The sequence below is a fragment of the Hyperoodon ampullatus genome (genome assembly GCF_949752795.1).
Source record: "Hyperoodon ampullatus genome assembly, chromosome: 9".
In the NCBI taxonomy this organism is placed as follows: domain Eukaryota; kingdom Metazoa; phylum Chordata; class Mammalia; order Artiodactyla; family Ziphiidae; genus Hyperoodon; species Hyperoodon ampullatus.
The window spans coordinates 91299109-91321613 of NC_136922.1; the positions used below are offsets into that span (position 1 = coordinate 91299109).

General features: G+C 37.5%; 1 protein-coding gene across 10 annotated transcripts in view; it reads right to left on the bottom strand.

Annotated features, from left to right (window-relative positions):
- Nucleotides 1-22129, bottom strand: part of CNOT4 (CCR4-NOT transcription complex subunit 4) — a gene marked incomplete at both ends in the record, with an annotated part of 79444 nt that extends 57315 nt beyond the window's left edge. For 6 of the 10 annotated variants that reach the window (XM_079711505.1, XM_079711500.1, XM_079711503.1 and 3 more), the window contains 4 exons: nucleotides 206-307; nucleotides 1054-1140; nucleotides 7804-8001; nucleotides 21956-22129. In XM_079711505.1, the coding sequence (XP_079567631.1) occupies nucleotides 206-307; nucleotides 1054-1140; nucleotides 7804-8001; nucleotides 21956-22129 (561 nt within the window). The remainder of the gene's footprint in view (nucleotides 1-205; nucleotides 308-1053; nucleotides 1141-7803; nucleotides 8002-21955) is intronic. The other 4 variants (XM_079711506.1, XM_079711502.1, XM_079711501.1 and 1 more) reach the window with 3 other exon arrangements.
- Between the last annotated feature and the right edge of the window lie 376 nt (nucleotides 22130-22505).

The following is a 22505-nucleotide window of genomic DNA, read 5'->3' on the forward strand; positions in this document are numbered from 1 at the left end:
CGTTTACTCCTAGCTGGTAAAACAGGACCCTACATAGGTCAGCTATAAACAAGTTAGCTGTCATAGGTTGGAATGGATGCGTAAGAAGCAATCTTCAAATTAGACTCCCTTCATGTAATATGTAAAAGCTATGCTCTTCTCTACTTAATACATGTTATCCCTTCCCCCTTAAAAAAAAAAAAAAAAATCAAGAGGACCGTATTACCTTAAGTGTTCTGCCATCTACCACCACATTGTTGACACACTGTATGGCTCTGAGAGCATCTTCCGACCGGATATAGGTTACGTAAGCACTGGCGCTTGGACCCTAAAGTGAAAACCCACTGTTATTAGTATCAAATTCAACAAAAACTTAACAACAACAACAAAATTATCTTACAACCTGCCTAAGGAATTCTAAAGGCCTTTACTACTACTTTCATTAATAATAATGACAAATGATTAGAAGTAGTAGTAGCTTTGATTAAACCATATACTAGTTCATCTTAAGACAATCATACTTAATGAATTTTATCTGATTTTAAGTAGACTAAAATAAATATGAATAAAATTTATTTTTTTAAAAAGTCATCTGACAGGCTTGTCAAGGTTACAAAAAACAAACTTGAAAGTTAGATTTAAAAAAAATAAGATTTGAAGACAGTGTCAAACTATGTTCTCCCCAAAATAAATGCAATCTGTAGGAGTATTCTATCTGCTAATACCAGCATAACAAAGACGCTGTATTAAGTTCACAATATCTGAAAACATTATTAATTAGAAATCATTATATAATTTAACTGCCTGATAATATACTCAATTCCCCCTCCCCTTCAAACCACCACTAGATCTTTGTTTTACTATTTCCGTCTTAATACTATCAATTCACTGTTAAGTCCTGAAAAGGTCAAATAAGCACCAAAAATTCCCCCACCCCACCAACAGAGGTCACTACACTGCTTAAATCTTTGACCCTTAAGCTTTCTAATCACAGAAAGCAAGTTTTCCTTCTGAGCAGCCCAGGTCAAGCCCAGACCATAGGGAGGAAAGGCAAAAATCCCTATAATTAGTTACCTGTGAGCCTGCATATGATGTGCTATTATTGATGACAACTTTATGTATTTTACCAAACTTCCCAAAATATTCTGGTCGTTTTAAAACCTATAAAAGAAGAAGAAATAAGGTATAAACTGTCCCCATTTCATCAACTTTATCCTTTTAATGGGGACATACACCATCCCTCTTCAGTGAAAATAAAATAATTTTTAAAGTTTTCTAGTAAATGTGACTACTTCCTAATTACAATTTGTGTGGTTAACCTACAGGAAATCATCAACAAAGTCTAAAAGCTATTCTTTATTGACCCACTGAATAGAAACTGAGACTTACTAAGTTCAGTATTATCTATTACATTCTAATATCTACACCAATAATCTAAGGGATTTTAGCTTCACAGTATTCTTAAACACAAAACAGATCAAATATCTTAACCACATTTTCATTAATAGATGATCATTATAAGAAAGTAATTCTCAGAACAATGACCAAGATTATGTATTAAACAGAAACAGAAACTCAAGAACAGACACCAGTAGAGACAGTCTTTACTCATAAATCTATTGTATATAATATTTTATATATTAAAGCATTGTTTATAAGTTACGCATTCCAAATATGGTAACAGAATGTTCCTCAAACTTCTATGCTTTATGATTTATTACTCTGTGTGTGTCAATAAATTTTCCTTATGTCAATTTCACCATTTCTCAACTGTCTCCTGTTTTTTTTTTCTCTCTTTTTCCTAATAAATAACAAATGTGAGGTGATGGATGAAAAAAAAACTGGGAAAACAGATTTATACAATATTTTCTCTACTACCTGGTTACTTCTTGGTGGTCATTTTCCCTCATACTTGTGTCATCTCCTTTACTATGTGATCACTATATGCATTCACTTAGCTTCTCTAAAACTTACTTAACCTTGGCTAACCTGATACAAAAACCTCTCCTATGATTTGCAACTACCTCAAAATTAAATTTTGTTCTTTTCCTAGAATTCATCTATAGACCTACTGTTCCTACAATCTCTCCAAATAGCAAGCTCTCTTTCAATGAAAGCTTTATGCACATGTCTGTTCAAGTGTGTGCAAAGTATCCTTTCCAAATACTCTTATACTCTTGATAATATTCTCACATACTTGCAACTTAGCTAATATGTTCTGCACCTGACAGAACCAAAGCTTTGTGAAACAGTCCGTGATTGGGGTGTCATTAATTCTTAACAGTTTTCAACTTGATTTATATATTTTTTTACCTTATTTTATTTCAGGTTTTTATAAGTATAGGGTTTAGGCCTTCTGTTTTCTACAGCCAATTTTAATGGATTAGAAGGTGAAGTGACTACATTGGCTTTCAATCTGTCTTCTACCCAAATCCCCCGAGGGATATGGCGGTAAGTGTGGTAAAGGCAATAACTCTTGGGTTGTTCACAAAAAAAGGCTTAGAACAGAGGGTTAGGGAAGAGTATATCTTGAAAAGCTTTCTGGCCAGTGGAGTATAGAACTGTATTCAATATTCCAGCTTGATGCATACCAACTCAGCAAAAGGCCTCAGCCAAAATACCTGCTTCAAAGGATTCAGGCTGGTTACAAGTTGTGCTGCATCAGCAGCTCATATCATATCCAAGTTTACGGCAGTAGTTCTCAATAAAGGCAGCATCAAGGGAAGCTGGAACATTTTGGAACTCTGTGGGAGCTTTTATTAGGGGAGGTTGTCAAAATAACTGGGAGACACTATTCGTGTTCAGTGGATGGGAGCCAGGGAAAGCTGACAGCAGCGCTCAGGCTAGCCCTGTACCACAAAGAATTGTCCTGCACCACTTTTGAATGTTCTACAAGACATTCATCTAGCTGAGAGGCCTGTTTACAATTAAGTGAACCTAGAAACAAATTATAAACATAAAGTAGTTCCCCACAGTTCTGACATATGTTGAATTTAAAAGCAAGTAGTATGTAATTAAGTGACAACCACAAGTGCTTTGTTTGAAATTTTACTAAGAATTGCTTCAGAAAAATAACATCATCGGCACTTCATGGTACCTGAGGTGCCAATACATACACCTGTAACAATCTGCCTTTGCAGTTGTCATATTCACAGTGATTCTACAAACAGATGCAAGCACCTATTTTATAACATACTGGAAAAAAAGTACTTTACAAACTTATATACACATACAAGTCATTTGAGAATCTAGTTAAAATACATATTTCAGACCCTGAGAGTCCGCATAATTAAGCTCCCAGGTGATACTAATGCTACCAGCCCAGTGGCCACACCTTGAGTAGCAAGGTTCTAGAGCAGAGCTACCCAAGTATTTACATGCAGAAACAGTCTTTTTATAATTTTTAATTTCTCCTTCACTTTTTTCAAATTATGTATCTACACAGACAGATATTATCAAGAAGTCATTGCGTGAAACTTAAAGGGTGTCATAAAATATTAGTTTAAAAAAAAGTGGGTACTGGGTCTGAAAAGGTTAAAAGCTGGCTTATGGAAATAAATTCTGGCCAGTATTTGAGTAACACCTTCATAACAACATAAGATTTGTACATAAGTACACTGAGCAGCCAGAATAATATTTTCAAAGCACAAATCTAGCCACGTCATTCTGTTCTTAAGAATAGTTAATAGCTTCCCATTGCCTTTAAGATAAAGTGCAAACTTGTTAGCATGTTTTAAAAGCCCTTCATTATCCCTTACCACTTACCTTGTCAGCCTCCCCTCTCACCATTTCACTCTAATTTTCCAGCCAAACAAATCATTTGCAGACTGAGCTCTTTCTCATCCAGAAGCATTTGTATAATTCCTGTACCTGAAGCACTTTACCCCAGAGATAGCAGGAGAGTACACATCTTCCCCCCAAGGTCAGGTACCATCTCTTGTGCCTCCACAGCACACAGCACTCCTCATACTGTACTGCTGCTTTTATAAATAAACAGGGGCTACCTTTTTACTGGTTTATGTTCAATGTCTTACACAATGCCTGGCACACTGTAGGAACTCAATAAATGCTTATTGAAAAATTAAACTGTCTTAGTATTGAACAGAAAAAGTAACATGGGGGACTTCCCTTGTGGTCCAGTGATTAAGAATCCACCTTCCAATGCAGGGGATGTGGGTTCGATCCCTGGTCAGGGAACTAAGATCCCACATGCTGCAGGGCAACTAAGCCCACACGCTGCAACTAAGACCCAACACAGCCAAATAAATAAATAAATACAGATCTAAATCTTAAAAAAAAAAAAAGGAATAACATGGATATAAAACACTGGTGGGCCTTAATGTATTAGAAAATGGCCTATGGCTGATAAGAAATGGTTTGCCCAGGCAAGGGAAATTTAAATAATTTAGACGTTCTATATTAAGTTGCACATTACAGATTCTGTCTGAAACATAAGTCAATGAGCAAAACAATACTCTAGTAAATAAAAAAGGTAAAGAGTATGGGTAGTAGGCGGAACACCTTGCGTATCACCACATTACCCATATATTTAATGTCCTATATTTACTTCACAGTGAGCCAACTTTAGTACTAATTACCATATAAAAGGCCACATGATAAAATTATAAATTCCCAATGGCATACCTAATGTGTAAAATGTCTTCCTATTTATTCTTTGGGAACACAGTCAAGTGTTCATGACCACCACAGAGAAAATAAAAAATGTGGTAAGCAGATGGAAGGATGGATGGATAAATGGACGGATGGAGGAACAACAGACCATTCACTGGTGTAAAATACATTGGAATAGGAGCTCTAAGACCAGGGAGGTGGGGAGGATGGGGGTGGTTTCTAGCCCTGGCTCTGCTATGAAATAGCTGAGTGATCCTAGGCAAGTCACTCAACTTCCTTGGGCCTCGGTTTCCCGTTTGTAAAATGAAATGGTTGTGTCTTTAAAGTCTTTCAGTTCCTCAAACAAGCTGCTCTTTCACGCAGTCACGAACCTGAAACATCCTTGTCCTTATTCGCTGCCCAGCTAATCCCTAATGATTTTTAATCATCCTTTCCTCAGGGAGGCTTTTTGTGGATCTCTGTACTAGCTAAATTCCCCACTGTTACATGTTCTCAAAAAGCCCTGTACTTCCCTGTTTATAAATGCTCGGCATGCTTACAAGTACTTAATTCTGTCTTCTCCACTGTCTGTAAGCTTGTACGTGTAGAGACTGTCTGCTTGCTAAACCACTTCACCTCCAACATCAAAGTACCTAACAGATTGTAAGTATTCGAGAGTTAATTTACAGAATGAATGAATTAGGTTCTGACAATATAAATTTTTAGGATTTAGGAGATGATTACCTCTAATCATTACCTCTAATTACCATATCTTCTACGATAGTTTTTTTTTCTATTGAGCGATAAATGAATACATTTGACTATCAATCTTGGTATGAAGTTTTCAGATGTACAAAAATTATTTTCAAAACAAGCTTTAAATTTTCCTAAATGTTCCTGTTTTGCTAATCAGAATTCAGTCAAATATCAAACTGTCATCATCCCAAAATAAGTAAATCACAGGGATCTTCTTTGTCTCAAAAGTTACCCTAACAATTTGAAACTTCGAGTTTTCTAATGAAGCTGACTTTAATTTTTCCAATCTGAAAGGGTTAGACAGTTACATTAAGAAAAATTTTAAAGATAATATTTAGAAGTAGTAGGATTTAATAACTAAAACACTAATCTCTGGTCTTCCTAGGCTTTCAAGAGAAATGAGAGAAACTAATGTTTAAGAAAATTCACTGTCCTCTCACCAAGCAACAATGATTTCAAAAGTATAAAACCAGGACAGTGATTTTTAAGTATATTTAGACTCATGATAAAATGTTCTCTCTCACTAGTCACCCCCTAGGTTAATTTCTTTCTGTGTAATAGTTCTTCAGATTAATCTTACTAACATCATGTTATTTGAAATGAAAATAAGAAATCTCTGTACATAAGTAAAAACAAACCATAGATTCCAAAGAAGAGGTAGGAAACCTATAATCCAAGCATCAGACTGAGACTATGGCTTAATTTTATCCAGTCTTTGGGTGGTGCTCTGTATGCCTCCAGTACCACAGGTGACTGGATTCTGTATTAAGAAAATCAAGTACATCCATATCCAAGAGTTATAAAATCAAAATAAAAGTTCCATTAATTTACTGGAGTAGCAGGAAATTCCCTGGTTGCCTAGTGGTTAGGAGTCTGTGCTTTCACTGCCGTGGCCCAGGTTCAGTCCCCGGTCAAGGAGCTGAGATCTCACAAGCTGCATGGTGCAGCAAAAAAAAAAAATTAGTAGGAATAAATAGAGGTAGGTAAATAAAAAACTTGCAGAGGCAAGAAATGCTCTCTGGTTGGAAAAAAAAGTAGTGTTGAAAGAGGGAGACAGAAGCGTTGGGACAAAGTTGTGGCAGTGTTCAAGGGTGAAGTGGGATTCTGCCTGTCTGGGGAGTTAAGTACTAGATTTAGGAAAAAGGGAGAAGTGGCTGCTGAGGTTAAGCCATAGGTCTAAAATGAGCGCTCTCCTTATCATCTCTTATTAAAGAAGTCTTCTCCACTATGAACCCTCTGACTTTGGAAAGAACGTCTCCGGAAGATCATGCAGCCCACTAATGGACCCAGGTCCTAGTAATTCTTGAGCTGGACCTAGGTCCTAGTAATTCTTGAGCTGCCTCCACATTTATTACCAATGATAAAGCCTTCTTAGTAAGGTCACCCTGATTTTTCTCCTCTACTTATCATGAAGCCCTTCACAGCCTCAATACATAGTAAACTTATCAGCAATAAATATTTTTTATTGTCTCTAAACTGATTTGTACAAAATCAATGTATAGGCACCTTAAATTTCCTCATTCTGGGGCCTTTAGCCCACTTAGCCAAGTTCAAAGATTCCCACCTCCCTAATCATATTCACTATAATCCTCCCTCTGATTGCAACCATCATGAGCATTACTTCAAACCCTTCTCAAGGAGTACTTTTGACAGATCCCCCAAATTCGGCTCTCTCCAACATTCTGGCTGCCAATCAGTTTCTATCTGCCTTCCCAACAATCTAGTCAGCACCTCCTGGTATATCAGAAACTAAAAGTTAGCAGATGTGCATCCATGGCCATCAAGGAAAGTTATGAGTTCAACATTATTCTAATAAGGCTGGTGGAGGAAGGAGAGAAAAGAGTTAAGTAATAAACAAAAGGGTTAAGACCTCCCCTGCCTCCAAACGAATGACAAAGAACCTGGTCCATGGTTTCCCTTCATCAAATTCTCCCTCTTTCCCCAAAACTGGCTTAAAATGAATGAGTAAAGAATGATGATACAGTATAGCAACAGTTCTATCACTGTTCTAAAACCAAGGTTCACTACTTGGGCACGATTTAAAAAAAAATAATACGGATCTTTGGTGGGTTCATGAAACTGCATCTCCACTGTTGGTCCTTAATACAGCTACAGAAAAGAGGAAACAAACAGAGTAGTCATGTCACATTAGCCTTAAGAGCAAAACAGAACCATTATCCAACTTTCACAGGTTATTAGCACTAAAGGGGACTTTAGAGATCTAGTTCAACTGCCTAGTTTTACAACTGAAGAAAATGAGCCAAGGAAGATTAATACACTTGCCTAAGATCACAACTGGTCATTGGTTTCTTAGTGATCATTAAAAAAATATTTCCCATTTTCTCCTAAGTTTTAATATTTTCAGGTAAATCCTGAAGTTGGCAGAGTCAGCTATTATTTCAAAATAAACAAAAAGAAAAAATGCCAAGTTGAGAAAGAAAAGAGAAGAAGACTTACCTCTGGGTCTGCTAGGCGCTGAGACAGACCTACAACAAAGACGAGGTTTTTTTGTACAACACGTACACTAGCCAAATGTTTGCGATTTTCTGATATTTTCTGTTTTCTCTCATTTTGTTTCTGTTTTTTCTCATTCTTTATCCTTTGCAGTTCTTCCTGGGAGAGTGGTTTATAAACTGCTGGGTCTTCTGGATATGGCTGTAGGCATAAAACAAATATAGAAGTTAGCATTAAATAAACAGAAAACTGTATGAATAACAATTATCAAATTCTGGATGATGTGTATGCACATCACATCTCCCTTTGTTACAACTCCCTTTTTCTGAATCTTTTCAGTTTTTATTTAATAAAAGTTACATGTTATATAGAATTGTTTTAAAATACTATTTAAACCACTTTTTGTGCTGAAATTTGAAACATCACCAAAGGTTCTAAAATTTAAAACAACAATCTTGGTATTCCCTACAATGCCTAGCACACAGTTTAGAGGAAAATTAAGCTTCTAAGGCACTGTGTAAGAGGCAAAGAGTGTAAGTTCTCTCATCTAAATATGGGTTTATGTATTACAATCAACAAATATTTAATGAAAACTTACTATGTGCTTGGAGATTAATTAAGTACTTATTCTTTAATACGTTCCCAGTCTACGGACACAGATGGGCAAATAAACAGCAATACATAGATCCTCTGGCCCAGGAGTTTGAACTTAGCTTCAACACTTATTATCCACGTGGTCTCTGGCAAGTCAATTAAACTCTATGCCTCCATATCCTCATAAGTAAAATGAAAATAATCTTAAAGGCTGGTGTAAAAATAACATTCATAAAGCAATTATTATGTGTAACTGGCACACAGTAATCCCTCAATAAATACTAGTAATTACACTCTTACAATGGTTTCCTCTCTCATCATTATAATTTTGTTTTCATTCCTACTGCTAATGCCAAGACTACTGATGGCCTGAATAAGAGCTGTGGACTCACACTGACTGGCTTTGAATCTTGGATCATTCTTTACCAAGAGACCTTGGCAAAGTTATGTAATCTGTCTGCCTCAGTCTTCTATTCTGTAAAATGGGAATCAGAGTACTTTATTCAGAGGGTTTCTGTGAGAATTAAGAAAGACAACACACTTATAAAGTAATTAAAATTGTGTTCTGCACAGAACTATTCAATAAGTCAGTTATTATAACAGCTAGCCCTCCATATCTGCAGGTTCCACATCCTCAGATTCAACCAACCATGGACTGAAAATATTTGGGGGTACAAAATTCCAGAAAGTTCCAAAAAAACAAAACTTGAATTTGCCATGCACCCAGCAACTGTTTACGTAGCATTTACACTGTATTTACAACTATTTATACAGCATTTATGTTGTATTAGATATTATATGTAACCTAGAGATGATTTAAAGTATATGGGAGGATGTGTGTAAGTTATACCCAAATACTACACTGTTTTATATAAGGGACCTGAGCATCCACGAACTTTGGTATCTGCAGGGGTGGGGTGTGGTGTTCCTGGAAACGATCCTGTGCAGATACCAAGGGACAACTGTACTACTACAAAAAACAGTTAATAATAAATGGAAGATGGAACACACTAAATAATAATATCTAAAAGCTGAATGTGAAGAGATCTCAGAAATGGGAAACTGTGCCTATCAGAATATCAGAAGTGGGGATTAACAGAAATCCTGCCGTCAAGAAAAAAAGTGGGGGACCTCCCTAGTAGCGCAGTGGTTAAGAATCCGCCTGCCAATGCAGGAGACAGGGATTCGAGCCCTGGTCCGGGAAGATCCCAGATGCTGCGGAGCAACTAAGCCCATGCACCACAACTACTGAGCCTGCGCTCTAGAGCCCGCAAGCCATAACTACTGAGCCCGCGTGCCACAAATACTGAAGCCCGTGCGCCTACAGCCCGTGCTCCGCAGCAAGAGAAGCCACCGCAATGAGAAGTCCGTGCACCGCAACAGAGAGTCGCCCCTGCTCGCCGCAACTAGAGGAAGACCGCGTGCAGCAACGAAGACCCAAAGCCACCAAAAATAAATAAATAAATAAAAAGAATTGGCTACCATCTTTAGAAAGAAAAAAAAAAACTTACTTCAAAGTGTTCTTACATTTTAATTTGAGGAATCAAATGGTTATGGATCTATTACAATAAATTAAATTCTTCAATCAATGATGTAATCTTCCCAATTTAAATCTTTTCTCTCTCTCCACTCACCCTTCTGTACCTATATTATCTCCTTTCAAATCTTAATCTATCTGCCTGGATGATTTTAATCCCATGAAGCTATTCAAAGCTATATGGGCACAAGTATAAAAATGAACTACATACAAACCAATTAAAATATCTTTCCACAAGATCATTTAAAATTTTCATTTGCACATGGAAACGCTATTTTCTACCACAGGATTTCTGGGTAGCTCCTTTCGGAGTGTTTATCATTAAGTTTATTTGAAAGCTGTGGCCCTTCACTAACATCTATAGTGGTGACAGTCTACTCCCTGAGTGGATCAAGCATATAGATTGTTCCTAGTTCCATTTCAAAGTCTAATCCATGCACTGAATCTTACCAGTCCATGAGAAGAGAAGTATAAAAATTGAGAAAAAGCGTTTGGAAACTTTTATAGCAACTTAACGTTGCCACAGCATTCAAGTACATCATCAGTGGGCTCTGAAGAATAAGATAGTTATCTGTGTGGTTGTTATCGAACTTAGGTGGTAAATCACATGACACAAGCTGGGTACTAGGCATGCTTAATAGGACCCTGTATCAGTCACCAACAGACAGGGGCAGGGGGGATACAAAAAATCTGGTTTTGCATCAGAGATAGTCTGAAAAACACTGATGTAACTTTCAACTCTTCTGAAAACATGACGGATTTGACAAGCACTCCGGTTTTTTTCTTTGCTAACAATCTCTGACACTGTAAAATCCTGATAAAAGATGATGCAAAGTAATATAAATGCCAAAAAAATAAAAATGTGTAGTTATGTTTCCACTTTTATTCATAATTTACATGTGTATTTACATGTGTCTTCTGTTTTATTTTCTGATCACTTACCAGGACTTTATTTTATTTGTTGTTTCAAAGAACCAGTTCTAACCTTTACTGAAATATTGCTTTTTTCCTATTTCACTAAATTCTACTCAATCTCTACTTTCCACTGTCGCAATGTTTATTCTTTTTCTGGTTTCTTAACCTGGAAATAAGTTCATCTATTTTTGTTCTTCATTTCCTAATTAATGCATTTACAGCTTTATCTCTTCCTCTTGCTAAAGACAACGAAAAATACTGTATAAGACTTTTTTCTAACCAACATCTTAAAAACAATACTGATCTGCAGTGGGGAAGTCCCAAGACAATTTTTGGATAAAAGTCAAAACCCAGAGAGATAAGTGGAAAGTCTGAGTAACAACAAATGGGAGAGAGGTACAAATGGGGGAAGAGGGACAGCATTAGAAGTCCAAGGCCAAATCAAGGTGAAGAATTTTGGGGGAGATCACTCCCACGTTAAGCTGAGACCCAGCCCACCCTCAAAGAACTCATTTTGTCTTAGGGTAAGTACAAAATACACAGAGGTCAGTACAAGATAAGAAAAAAGGAAAAGGGTGCAGAAGAAAACCATCCTAGAGAAGTTGAAACCAATCGCAGGGAAGATGTGCACTCAGGAGAACAAAAGACCTTTATGGTTGGCCAGAGCAAAGACCTTTACGCTTAAGGCATCCCTAATGGCAATGTTTACAGGATCCAGCAGAAGCCAAATCAAAGCCTCTCTATCAGAGGGCAAATTCATCTGGGGCCTTGGAGAACCCTAAAAATAATTCAGTGACAACCACGAAGCAGATAGAGACAACAAATCACATAAAGAAATAAAACAACATGAACAACAAACAACAGAAACATCCCTCACAAGACTTCAGCTTCTGGAATTACTGGACAGATTTTAAAACAATAATTCTAATCTGTTTAAACAAATATATGACAAACTTGAAAATATCTGCATGGTATAAAAAGCTTTTTAAAAAATCAAGTATTGGGCTTCCCTGGTGGCGCAGTGGTTGGGAGTCCGCCTGCCGATGCAGGGGACACGGGTTCGTGCCCCGGTCCAGGAAGATCCCACATGCTGCAGAGCGGCTAGGCCTATGAGCCATGGCCGCTGAGCCTGCGAGTCCGGAGCCTGTGCTCCGCAACGGGAGAGGCCACAACAGTGACAGGCCCGCGTACCGCAAAAAAAAAAAAAAAAAAATCAAGTATCAAAAAAGAACAAACGGGGCTTCCCTGGTGGCGCAGTGGTTGAAAGTCCGCCTGGAGATGCAGGGGACACGGGTTCGTGCCCTGGTCCGGGAAGATCCCACATGCTGCGGAGCAGCTGGGCCCGTGAGCCATGGCCGCTGAGCCTGCGCGTCCGGAGCCTGTGCTCCGCAACGGGAGAGGCCACAGCAGTGAGAGGCCCGCATACCGCAAAAAATAATAATAATAAAAAGAACAAACGTTACTTCTAGAAATGGAAAACACAATGGCAAAATTTTAAAACTCAGTAGACTAGACCTAAAAAAAAAAAATTCTGATTGATCAGAAGAGATCATCCATTAATGCATGAAAGGAAGAAAAAGAAAGAAACAGAAAAGAGATTAAAAGACATGGCAGATAGTGAAAAGATCTGGAAAATATTTAATCAGTCTCAGAAAGAGAGGAGAGAGAATAAATGCAACAGCTGAAGAGATAACAGCTTAATTTTTTCCAGAACTAATGAAACTCACCAAATCCACAGATTCAAGAAGCCCTACAAACCCCAAGAAGAATAAATAGAAATACACAAGTGAGTTCTACTTTCTGGAACTGATTAATATATCCATTGTGGCCTAACAGTCAATTTTTATGCCCACTATACCTGTATTTTAAAGCTTTGTACAAATTTATTTGTACAGAGTTGTGTGCATGCACAAACACACACATGCTTGCTAACTGTGTTAATCAAATTTTCCATTTCCTTTTTATTGTGTACTTCATATATTTCTAAAATACAGAAATTAGAAGTCTCTCCATTATGCATGTGGGTGCAGTTTCTCCTGGTATTTACATCAGCTCAATATACTTCTTAACTCTGTTAAGTAAATAAAAGTTTCGTGACTTTAGGGGACCTTTCATCAGTAAGAAAAGTATCTTCTTTATCTTTTTTTTTTTTTTTGGCTGTACGTGGGCCTCTCACTGTTGTGGCCTCTCCCATTGCGGAGCACAGGCTCCGGACGCGCAGGCTCAACGGCCATGGCTCACGGGCCCAACCGCTCCGCGGCATGTGGGATCTTCCCAGACCGGGGCACGAACCCGTGTCCCCTGCATCGGCAGGCGGACTCTCAACCACTGCGCCACCAGGGAAGCCCTTCTTTATCTTTTTTAAATGTGTTTGATCTTGAATTTGATTATGACTAACTAATATCATTACTATTATACTTTCTTTCCTATGATTTCCATTTGCCCACTCTATCTTTTTTCCCCTAGTTTCACTGATATTTTTCTTATATGTGTTCCTAGTCAAACAGTTCTACAAGGTTTATTAGGAAAAAGAGCAGTCCCCCATATCCTTCCCCCCCCCGCAACAGTTGCCTCTCCCTAAAATAATCTGTTTATTCTCTTAGATGATTCTTTTGTCATTTACTATCACATCATTAAATAACATGCTTGTATTGCTACTTCCTGATTTTTCAGTATTAAATATTATTACATTATGCAAATTGAAGATTTAGATTTCTTTCAGCCAGCCTAACCATACATTCCAAGCCCACTTTCCAACCTTCCATCCTAATTTTGGTTAGGTCAAGGGTCACAATTACATTATTATGAAGTTCAAATATTATTTATACACTTCGACCTCCAGCCATGGCAGATTAGATGGTAAAAGACTAGGGATACCAGCATAAACAACTAGAAAACTAGACAAAATATATGAAATAACTGTTTTCAGACACCGAACAACAGACAGTGAACAGCAGGTCTATGACCTCTGAGAGAAAAGAAAGAAGACAGATGAAAACCACAAGTGTCCCAGTTTTCTGCTCTTCTGGCACTTACTGGACCTTGGCACTGGGTCCAACGGTCACAATGAGCAGAGGGGGACAGTGTTCAAAATTTGAAGAGGTTGAGGCAACTGAAATTTATGGGTCAAAATACCACAAAGGGGGAACCAGTACAAAAAGAATTCCAGATATCTACATACAGGAATCCTGTGGTAGCCAGTTTTCATATCAGCCCTCCTGAAGACACCCTGATAGAGTGTAAACAATGAATTTAGGGAGGAAATAAAAAAGAACACCAGTCACATGTACTCTTTCAGAATATAGAGGAGGAAACATTTCCTGAAACCAGTATTTCTTTGGTACCAAATCTAAAAACAACATAAAAGAAAGCCACAGATAAATACCTCTCATGACACAGACGCAAAACTCCTCCTGAAAATATTAGCAAATTGAAAATAAAAAGGATAATACATCATGACCATATGAGATTTACCCTTGGGAGGGAAAGTTGATTAAAAAAATCAACCTAAATCACTGTTTCTACAGAACAAAGGAGATAACACACGATCATCTCAATAGAAGCAGAAAAGGCACTGGATAAAATGCAACACCCACTCATGATAAAAACTCTCTGTAGGCAAAGAATAAAAGCAAACTTCCTCAACCTGATAAGGACCACCTACAAAAAAACAGTGACATACTTCATAGTGAACTACTCAACCTCTTCTTACTAGGATTGGGAACAAACAAGGATATGTGTTCGTCCCACTTTTATCCAAGGTTATAGTGTAGGGCTTACCCACTGCAATAAGGCAAGAAAAACAATTTAAAGAAATAAAGGTTGGAAAGAAATAAAACTGTCTTTATCCACAGAAGATGTGATCATCTATTTAGAAAATCCTAATGAATCTATTTAACAAAAATCAATTATTCTACATAATGACAATGAACAACTGGAAAATGGAATTTTAAAAACAGTATCATGTGCCAAAGCTCAAAAAACACAGGGACTTCCCTGGTGGTCCAGTGGTTGGGATACCACCCTTCCACTGCAGGGGGCACAGGTTTGATCCCTGGTGAGGGAGCTGGGATACCACATGCCGCATGGCATGGCCAAAAAAAAAAAAAAAAAATCCAAAAAAAATCCCCCCCTAAAAAAAAATAGTTATAGGCAAATATAACAAAACATGCTGTACTCTGTACATGAAAACTACAGAACATTGTTTCTGAAATGTTTAAAACCTAGAAAAATGGAAAGATAAAACTTATTCATGACCTATATGAGTCAACATTCTCAAGATGTCATTTTTCCTCAAACTGACCTGCTTATTCAATGCAATCTCAACCATTTTGTACAAAATGACAAGCTAATTAAAAAACTTATGTGGAAAGGCTAAGGTTCAGGTACACAGAATAAATTCTAAAAAGAATAACAAATTTGAAAGTTTTTATTATAACAGATTTGAAGATTTAGAGTAGTCAAGACAGTATGGTATTGACAAAAAGATGGACATAATCATCAGTGGATGACATACAGACTCTAGAAATAGACTGACACATTTATGAGCAACTGATTTTCATGAGAGTCCAAAACCATTCAAAAGTAAAGGGGGCCTTCCCTGGTGGCACAGTGGTTGAGAGTCTGCCTGCCGATGCAGGGGACGTGGATTCGTGCCCCGGTCCGGGAAGATCCCACATGCCACGGAGCAGCTAGGCCTGTGAGCCATGGCCGCTGAGCCTGTGCGTCCAGAGCCTGTGCTCCGCAACAGGAGAGGCCACAACAGTGAGAGGCCCATGTACCGCAAAAAAAAAAAAGTAAAGGGGTAGTCTTTTCTACAAAAGATGCAGTAACAACAGGATATCTGTATGGAAAAAAAAATAAATTTCAACCCCTGCTTCATATCTGAGCCATTGCAGCATAATATGATTACTTTTTCTGTACAAGTTTTTGTTTCCCATAGAGTTAATAACTGTGTTTTTGTCTGATTAGATCTCTATGTGTTTATTACTAATTCAACCATCAAATTTCCTCCAATTGTTGAAATGGCTTCACAAGACATTTCTCTTTAAAAACACCAAGTATTCTTTCATTTTGATCTTTTTGTAGAGATTCCTCTTGGAGCTTTCTGATTTGCCTCATTCTGGATTAACTGCCCTCTACAGGTCACATCTTTCATCTTTCCCCATCATCCAAGAAATCCCACTGCTTCTTGCCTATGTTTGATTACCTATTTCCCCTATCCCATGTATTTTTTTTTCTTCATTCCTTTATATTGATGGGGCATATCCTCTACTAAATTTCTGAGAAAGAATGCGCAGAAGGTAAAATATTTTTGAGAACTTTCAGGTCTGAAAATGTCTTTTCATAACTCCCTCACACTTAATTAACAGTCAAGCAGATACAGAGTTCTAAAATGAAAATAAATTTCCTTCAGAAGTGTCTTCTAGCTTTAAGACTTGATTTAGAAAAGTCTGAAATGACTGATTCCTGATCTTTTATGTGCAACCTACTTCTTCCTCTTTGGAAACTTGTAGAGGTTCTTTCTCTTTGGTATTTTGATACTTAAAAATATAAGTCTGTGCCTGGCACTTGATGGGCATTTTTGCTTTTTTGGTGGTTTTTTTTTGAGGTAACATTGGTTTATAACCTTCTGTAAGTTTCATGTGTACAACATTATATTTCTACTTCTGTGTGCCCTACAGCGTGCTCACTACCAAAAATTTAGTTTCTATCTGTCACCAAGCAGTTGATGCCCTTTATCTATTTCACCTTCCCCCCACCCCACCCCTTCCCCTCTGGTAACCACTACTCTGTTCTCTGTATCTATGTGTTTGTTTTTATTTGGTTTGTTCATTTATTTTGTTTTGTTTGTATATTCCACATATGAGTGAAATCATATAATATTTGTCTTTCTCCATCTGACTTATTTCACTTAGCATGGACCCTTCAAGGTCCATCCATGCTGTCACAAATGGCAAGATTCCACCTTTTTGATGGCTGAGTAGTATTCCAGTGTGTGGAATACACATCTTCTTTATCCATTCATCCATTGATGGACACTTAGGTTGTTTTCATATCTTGTTACTGTAAATAATACCACAAGGAACATAACAGTGCATATATCTTTTTGAATTAATGTTTTTGTATTCTTCGGTGCCTTTTTAATCTGAAAATATGTCCTTTGGTTCTGGGAATATTCTTCAAAAATATATTATTGAAGACAATTTTCCTCTGTATCATTGTGATCTCTTTCAAGAATACTAACTTATTTGTTATGTGACCTCCTGGACTGATCCTCAAATAAAAGTTATCTCTTCTCTCAAACATTCTCCTTTGCCTTTTTTGCACTACTTGTTAAGAGATCATCTCAACTTCATCTTCTAACTCTTTGCTTGAATTATTTCTGCTATCATATTTTAATTTTCAATAACTGTTTCTTATTCACTGAATTATTTATACCATACTGTTCTTGTTTCATGGATTCAATATCTTCTATTATTTCTGAGGTAAAAATAATACCCTTGTTGAAGTTTTCATTTCCTTGGCCAGTCTCTAATTTCCATGTGAGCCAATGTTGTATGGTGCTACATCAGTAAACCACCCATGTTCCCACATCTGCTGTTTCCACCAGATATTTTTCTCAGACATGCTGTACTAAAAGGACATGCAAAGGCAGTCTAAGGAATGACCTGCACCTGTTTAGGAAAGCACTAAGGTCCTTTTGACCCCACTAGGCTCAGCCACTAGGACCAAAGAGAAACATTCAACTTCATATTTTTTGTTTGTTTGTTTGTTTGTTTTGCAGTACGCGGGCCTCTCACTGTTGTGGCCTCTCCCGTTGCGGAGCACAGGCTCCAGACATGCAGGCTCAGCGGCCATGACTCACAGGCCCAGCCATTCCGTGGCATGTGGGATCCTCCCGGACCGGGGCACGAACCCATGTCCCCTGCGTCGGCAGGCGGACTCTCAACCACTGCACCACCAGGGAAGCCCAACTTCGTATGTTTTTAAAACCTGCCTCTCTCTCTGCTTTTCAAAGCTATTAAAACAAAAGAGGCCCTTTCTGCAAACAGACAGGTTTCATCTTGTGAGGCAAAATAAGGAGCTGGCTTCAACTAGCACCACCTGCATCTCCAAGTTTATTTAAATCATCTCAATTTGACATCTCACAGAACGCCTTCTACAGGCTTCTCCCTGCAGGGTTGGGCTGTATCTAAACTGTAGCTTCATGGTCCTCTCCAGAAACACTTGTGGTTTCCTTCTGTGTTAACACAACCACTGAGGCTGGGCTCCAGAGATGTAAAGATTTGCTGGTCCCTGACTGAGATGGGCAGCTTCATAATTATGTGTGTTCAGCACTCTCTAGCAAAGCTAAGCCAGATTCCAAGACTTTGTGTGTCCTACACTGTCTGCCTTCCGTGACTCATGCCATGAGACAGGTATGAGCAAAGTCTGGTAGTTAAGAAACTAAGGAGAGGTTCTAAGAGTTGTGGATATTAAGTGGATATTAAGCCAACAAGAAATTAAAAAACAAAGACAAAAGCAAAAAAAACTCCTGGTCTGACTATTAACAATAAGTGCCTCAGCTAAAGATTCTAACTTGGAGACCCAAAAGGAGGTTGTCTAGGGCCTCCCTGGTGGCGCAGTGGTTGAGAGTCCGCCTGCTGATGCAGGGGATACGGGTTCGTGCCCCGGTCTGGGAGGATCCCATATGCCGCGGAGCGGCTGGGCCCGTGAGCCATGGCCGCTGAGCCTGCGCATCCAGAGCCTGTGCTCCGCAACGGGAGAGGCCACAACAGTGAGAGGCCCGCGTACCGCAAAAAAAAAAAAAAAAAAAAAAAAAAAGGAGGTTGTCTCATATTTCTTTAATCTGGATTTTTTTTTCTTTTCTTTCTATAAATGTTGGAGAGCCTTGGTGTTCATCCTTAGACAATCTCTCATTTTTTCCACTGACCCTCTTGTGATTTCATTCAGTGTCATTAATTTATAAAAATATTCTGGGCTTCCCTGGTGGTGCAGTGGTTGAGAGTCCGCCTGCCGATGCAGGGGACATGGGTTCGTGCCCCGGTCCGGGAGGATCCCACATGCCGCGGAGCAGCTGGGCCCGTGAGCCATGGCCGCTGAGCCTGCGCGTCCGGAGCCTGTGCTCCGCAACAGGAGAGGCCACAACAGTGAGAGGCCCGCATACCGCAAAAAAAAAAAAAGGCTATATATTAACTCCCAAATTTATATCTCCATGCCCAAACCAAACTTGAATATTCACCTGTCTAGTCAATATCTCCACTTAAGTTTCTAATAGGAATCTCAAACTTAACATGTTTAAAACCGAGTTCCTGATCTTCTCAAAAACCCTATTCCTAGAAGATGCAGTCTTCCCCATCTCAGTTAATGGCCATTCTCTACTTCTAGTTGCTCAGTTCAAAATCTCGCAGTCATCCTCAACTCTTCAACTTGTATTGTATAGTGGATATCAAACCCGATTAATCTTTGTATGTCTGTAAATTGTTTTATTATGCTTTCAAATCTGAATGAAATTGAGAATTCTTCATTAAAACTTATTTTCACTCAAAAATTTGGAAAAACAAATTTTTCGTTTGTGTTCTCTTTTCTATGGTTGTAAAACAAAAACACTGGCATCCATTTTATTCTTGTTCCTTTGTAATCTATGTATTTTTCTCTCATGGACTTTCAGAACTTTGTCTTTATTCTAGATATTCTAAAATCTCACAATTATGTAAATAGGTGTTGATATTTTTCAGTCATCTTGCTTCATACTGACAGAACCCTTCTAATCTGAGGACATCTGCTTTTCATAGTGAGTAATTTTCTTCTATTAGTTCTTTCATTATTTCTTCCGATCCATTCTTAGCTCACTGCTTCTAAAACTTCTTTTAGCAGAGACGAGAACCAGTAGATCTCTCTTTTACATTGCTTAACTTTTCTTTCATGCTTTCTATTTTTTATCTTTCTGCACTATATCCCGCAAAAAAATACTCAGCACAATCTTCCAACTTGCTAATTTGCTCTTGAACTGTGTTCATTCTTTTCTTCAACCTATCTATAAGACTGTTTATTTTGAAGATCTCTGTTTTTTTTTTTAAAAAAAGTTCCTTCTACATGAATATGTCATTCTCTCTTACCTCTTTGAGAGGTACCAATGACACTTGAAAAAGTTTCTTTCTGTTTGCTTACTTATGTTAGATTCTTCTATATACTGATTTTTGTGCTTCCCTTCCATAATGTTGGCTTTCCTGAAATACCTATTGATTCTTGGTTGTTGCACATGTAAGGACTGTCCACCAGTCTATAAAATGCTATTTCTGTTTGCTGCAGGATGTTTTTTTGTGACCACAGAGAGGAAAAACAGCTCAAAAGGGTATGTTAATAGTTCATCTTCTGAGCATAGGAGGTCCTAGTTCCTCCAGGGTATTTCTATCCCCTTTAAGGCTCTGACCTAAATTTATAATCAGTGTTCCAACTAGAGGGCATCTGTATCTGCTACCTGGCATAAAAGTTGGACTGTTGCTCCAATGCCTCTGTACTCAACCAACCACACTGACAGTTTTCCTAGGATCTTGAAGCACCACTATTATTACCTTTTTTCAACAGTCTTCTCCTGAATATGTTTTGAGTTAACACTTTTTCTTTAAATTGATCCCAATGGCGTTCTGCCCTCCAGATTCCTCACACTAGTCCTCCCAGAAAGGAACCCTTTTACTAACAACCAGCTTTGCTGAAGTTACTCTATTTAGTTTTTAATCCTAAATTTTTTTCTATTTTTTGCTCCACTTTCTAAGGATTTGAGGTGATTCTAGGTAATCCCTTAAAACTGAAATGAATTTCTTTGCCATTTCCTCAGATAGTCTTAGGTTATCCTGAAAGTCACCACTTTCAACATAATAGTTCAATACAATTGTCCTCTAATGGAATAATGGGGAACTGATTTTTAAAATACAACTGAATTTTTTAAAATTCATTAACACAAATTTAAAAAGCTAATGTTATCATTTTCATTTATCTTTCCATTCACATTCTTAAAGTATATGAACTATATAAAAAGATATATATATACATTATAAACACCTACTGTTATATAACTTATATATATATATATATATATATATATATATATATATATAACTACATTAATTAACATTTAAGTAGAGCTCACCTCTTTTCATTCATATAATACACGTTAACTGCCCACTAGATTAAAAAAAAAAACAACTGGACAATGCATTGCCTTCTGAGATATTATTTTTTTTTACTAATCTAGGTATCTAAAACACATTTCCAATTCTCAAAATTTGGTAATAATGAACCAAGAGCTCTTTGAATGGGTAAACAAAAGAAAGCTTAAATCATACAAACAGACATTAAAGATAAGGCAAAAAATAGCTATTTGCATTAATCCTTAAGGTGGTAACAAAGTCCTTCAAAACAGAGATGCAGCAATCCTACTCACCCTAATAGGTCACTTACTACACTGTAACTGCTGCATCTGCCTATAAAAACAACAAAACCCAGAATACTATTTTAAAAATCATAGATATTTTAGATTTAGAAAGGATTCAAAGGACTTGCATTTGACCCCCAAACCTACTACCCATTAGTTGATGCCTTCGATAAGTTACTTAAAAGGCCTAGTTTCCTTAAGCATACAATAGGGATAGCACTATCAGCCTAGGATTGTCATAAGGACCAACAAATGAGTAAGTATTACCTTCTAAACCAGGATTTCTCTTTTCATTTTAACTCATGATCTTTTTTAGTAAACATCAAAACTTCTCTACTATTTTGTACTAGAAAACTAAAGCAAATTTCCCCTCAGATGTAATACTGATTGTGTTTTTCCAATTTCACACCATCCTATCTAAATCTACTGCCTCTCTCTACTCCTAATCCTATTAAACAGCCAGCACCACCAATCTTGTCAATCTCCTCAGATAAGAAAACTAAGGCCAACCAGAGAGGTTAACTCTCAGGGCAGTGTTCTTTCCACTTCATTAAATCTTAAAAATACAATGCTACACATTATCTCATCTGAGGTTTGTAGATTCTTTTAAATCTACTTACTCATAGGCATGGGGAAAAAAACTAAACACAAAGTTATTTTGGAGTATTTACCTTTCTGCATGCAGGACAAAGCCCATTTTCATCAGTGCGAATTCGATGCCAACAAAATCGGCAAATCTGGTAGCCACAGGTGCAAGGGAAAAAGTTGATATCATCTATCTCCAAGGGCTCCATGCAAAGAGGACATTCCACAGGGTCTTCCTTCACATCAGGACTGCGAGACATCTTCACGTTTATTAAACAGCAGCAAAAGTTTATAATAATTTAAGGGAGAAGGAGGTTCAGCGCTAGGAACTAAAATGTAGAACTTCAAAGACCTGCATAAGAAAAAACAAAATATACTGCTTACTACTGAAAAAAATGGCATATTCAATGATCAAGAATCAAATTTCATAAAAAATTTGAAAAATGTTAATCAGATCAATTTTTGCTATCTCAGAAGATGGAATTCTGTATATTCTTCATGTCAAGATAAAAGGCGTGAGGTTGTTAAATTTTTTGATTCAACAGAAACAGAAAAGAACTTCCTTTTTTTAGCTAAAACATTTAATACTAACCAGTACTAATCACAGCATATTTTAGGGGAATAAATACTATACAG